Below are 4,001 nucleotides of genomic sequence, written 5' to 3' on the forward strand. Positions count from 1 at the left end.
CTCAGCCCTGCTGGTCTCTGACAAGAACAAATTACAGGTTGAAAAAACCCTCAGCTCAGAACTAAGCAAAATCTGCATATGGCTCGCTGATAACAAACTATCATTACACATGGGCAAAACAGAGTCCATTCTCTTCGGTTCAAATAACAAACTCAGCAAGACCGACGGCTTCTCAGTTACAGTGGGTGACAATATTGTCACAAGGAAAGAAGATATTACCTACCTGGGTTCCATCCTAGAGGCAAATCTTTCCTGTGACAAAATGGCATCCAATGTAATAAAAAAAGTCAACCAACGAACTCGTTTCTTGTACCGGATCTCCTCACTGGTAAACAAGAATACCCTGAAGACTCTAGCAGGAGCACTCATTCAAGGGTACTACGGACTATGCTTGCACCTCATGGTACCAAAGCACCTCAAAGGCGCTAAAAACAAAATTACAAACATCTCAAAACAAACTGGTCAGACTACTGCTTGACCTTACTCCTAGAACCCACCTCACCCCTGCCCACTTTGACAACCTAGGATGGCTTAGAGTAGACGACAGAGTACAGCAACTTGCAATGGGCCTGGTCTACAAGATACACTACACGACCAAGGTACCCATGTACATGACTAAATACTTCCCAAAGGTCAGTGAATACCACGATCACAACACCAGAGGGAGCTCCACAAATCATGTTAAACCCAGATTCGGCTCAAACAAGGGACTAAACACGTTTCGCAATTATGCCACATCAATGTGGAACGCCCTACCCAAAGCTGTAAAGGAATGTGAATCACTACCCACTTTCAAAAACACTCTCAAAAAACACCTAAGGGAGACTGCAACTCGAAACTGGCCCCTGTAAATGTCCGAACACAACCCCCGCCAATGTACAGTAAATTACCAAGTATGGTCTTGTCAATAATCCAATGTACAGTGTTGTTTGTACAGTTGTACAGTGTCCCCCACCCCACCCCCTCCTACCCACCCCCCCCCCCCCCACCCAACCACCTCCAATGTACAGTCCAATGTACAGTCCCATAATCCAATGTACAGTGTTGTTTGTACAGTTGTACAGTGTCCCCCACCCACCCCTCCTACCCAACCCCCCCCCCCCACTCCTACCCAACACCCCCCCCCCCCCCCCCCCACTCCTACCCCCCCCCCCCCCCCCCCCCAACCACCTCCAATGTACAGTCCCACCCCCACCTACCCAATCCAATGTACAGTTTCTACGCCTAATGTATATACTCTTTTCTTTCTGGACTCTTTTTGTATCACAAATACAGTACTGTAATTGCAAATCTGGTATGTCATAAATGTATAGATGTAGCAGTACTGTCTATCTGTATGTCATGTATGTCATATATGTTACGATGAATTGGAAATGGGGGACCCTGGTGGAAACAAGACGAAAGTCTTTCTCTGGTCTGCATCCCCTTAACAATTGTATGTATTGAGCTGTACTGCACTGTACCCATTCTGCAATCTGTTAATAAAGTTTTCATTCATTCATTCATTCATCTCTCTGTCCTCAAGCACAAGCATGTATGAGAACACACTCACACACACACACACACACACACATACACACACACACACACACACACACACACACACACACACACACACACACACACACACACACACACACACACACACACACACACAGTCTAGTTGTCTCGTCTATATGTCCATATCCTGTTTTATATCTTTAATGCAGTTTCCAAATCACCAAATCACAACACGTATTGCATCAAATGGAAATGTCTTTAAGACAGATTCTCAGGCCTACAGTCAAGTCCTATATTGCATGAACATCCTTCATTATCTAATGTTGTTGAAAAGGTTGTGTATATAGTATACACTATGTAGTATTGCGATTTTATCACAGTAACAATATTCAGCCAACATAAATAAATAAATATCTATATCCAATAGTCCTACATCAGATTTTATTTTAGATGTGGATGACCTGATATATCCACAATATCTATCACTCACTCACTCATTTACTCACTCATGCACTCACTCATTTACTCACTCACTCACTCACTCACTCACTCACTCACTCACTCACTCACTCACTCACTCACTCACTCACTCACTCACTCACTCACTCACTCACTCACTCACTCACCCACTCACTCACTCACTCACACACTCACTCACTCACTCACTCACTCACTCACACACTCACTCACTCACTCACTCACTCACTCACTCACTCACACACTCACTCACTCACTCACTCACTCACTCACTCACTCACTCACACACTCACTCACTCACTCACTCACTCACTCACTCACTCACTCACTCACTCACTCACAGTCAGTGACTCTGCCCTCTAGTGGTGGTTCACATGCACACTTTGTGACTCATGCTGACTTCATGCTTCACATCTATGACACTATGTGTGTCCTTGTTTCTGATTGGTTGACTTGTTTCTTTAGTCCCGGGCGTCACTGGCGTCCTATTGGTCATCATCCTGTTCCTGATGTTTACAGCGTCATCTTACTGCATACGGTAGGTTCACCAAGAACTGTTCTGTTGTGTGTGTGTGTGTGTGTGTGTGTGTGTGTGTCTTTCTTTTTATTTATATTTTTTTAGCATTTTTACAGCTTATTATTATGGTCACATGACCGACAGAGGAGAGGGAGAACGGGAGAAGATGTGGGGGAGGACATGACCGACAGGGAGAGGGAGAAGGGAGAAGGGAGAGATGTGGGGGAAGACATGACCGACAGAGGAGAGGGTGAACGGGAGAAGATGTGGGGGAGGACATGACCGACAGAGAAGAGGGAGAACGGGAGAAGATGTGGGGGAGGACATGACCGACAGAGGAGAGGGAGAACGGGAGAACATGTGGGGGAGGACATGACCGACAGAGGAAAGGGAGAACGGGAGAAGATGTGGGGGAAGACATGACCGACAGAGGAGAGGGTGAACGGGAGAAGATGTGGGGGAGGACATGACCGACAGAGGAGAGGGAGAACGGGAGAAGATGTGGGGGAAGACATGACCGACAGAGGAGAGGGTGAACGGGAGAAGATGTGGGGGGAGGACATGACCGACAGAGGAGAGGGAGAACGGGAGGAGATGTGGGGGAGGACATGACCGACAGAGGAGAGGGAGAACGGGAGGAGATGTGGGGGAAGACATGACCGACAGAGGAGAGGGAGAACGGGAGAAGAGGTGGGGAAGACATGACCGACAGAGGAGAGGGAGAACGGGAGAAGATGTGGGGGAAGACATGACCGACAGAGGAGAGGGTGAACGGGAGAAGGTGTGGGGGAGGGACATGACCGACAGAGGAGAGGGTGAACAGGAGAAGAGGTGGGGGAGGACATGACCGACAGAGGAGAGGGAGAACGGGAGGAGATGTGGGGAAGACATGACCGACAGAGGAGAGGGTGAACAGGAGAAGAGGTGGGGGGAGGACATGACCGACAGAGGAGAGGGAGAACGGGAGAAGATGTGGGGAGGACATGACCGACAGAGGAGAGGGAGAACGGGAGGAGATGTGGGGAAGACATGACCGACAGAGGAGAGGGAGAACGGGAGAAGAGGTGGGGAAGACATGACCGACAGAGGAGAGGGAGAACGGGAGGAGATGTGGGGGAAGACATGACCGACAGAGGAGAGGGAGAACGGAGAAGAGGTGGGGGAAGACATGACCGACAGAGGAGAGGGAGAACGGGAGAAGATGTGGGGGAGGACATGACCGACAGAGGAGAGGGAGAACGGGAGAAGATGTGGGGGAGGACATGACGACAGAGGAGAGTGAGAACGGAGAGAAGATGTGGGGGAGGACATGACCGACAGAGGAGAGGGAGAACGGGAGGAGATGTGGGGGAAGACATGATCCGACAGAGGAGAGGGAGAACGGGAGTGAAGAGTGTGGGGGAAGACATGACCGACAGAGGAGAGGGAGAACGGGAGAAGATGTGGGGGGAGGACATGACCGACAGAGGAGAGGGAGAACGGGGAGGGAGATCGTGGGGGGAGGACA

At 49.4% G+C, this 4,001-nt stretch overlaps 1 protein-coding gene across 1 annotated transcript in view; it reads left to right on the top strand.

Moving 5' to 3' along the window:
* Nucleotides 1–2,519, top strand: part of LOC311247539 (NADPH oxidase 4-like) — a gene marked incomplete at both ends in the record, with an annotated part of 66,859 nt that extends 64,340 nt beyond the window's left edge. Inside the window, one exon of the mRNA XM_084338579.1 lies at nt 2,443–2,519. Coding sequence (XP_084194705.1) covers nt 2,443–2,519 — 77 coding nt within the window. The remainder of the gene's footprint in view (nt 1–2,442) is intronic.
* Nucleotides 2,520–4,001: the final 1,482 nt, after the last annotated feature.

Source organism: Notolepis coatsorum (assembly GCF_963971535.1).
Source record: "Notolepis coatsorum genome assembly, contig: SCAFFOLD_1092, whole genome shotgun sequence".
Taxonomy (NCBI): domain Eukaryota; kingdom Metazoa; phylum Chordata; class Actinopteri; order Aulopiformes; family Paralepididae; genus Notolepis; species Notolepis coatsorum.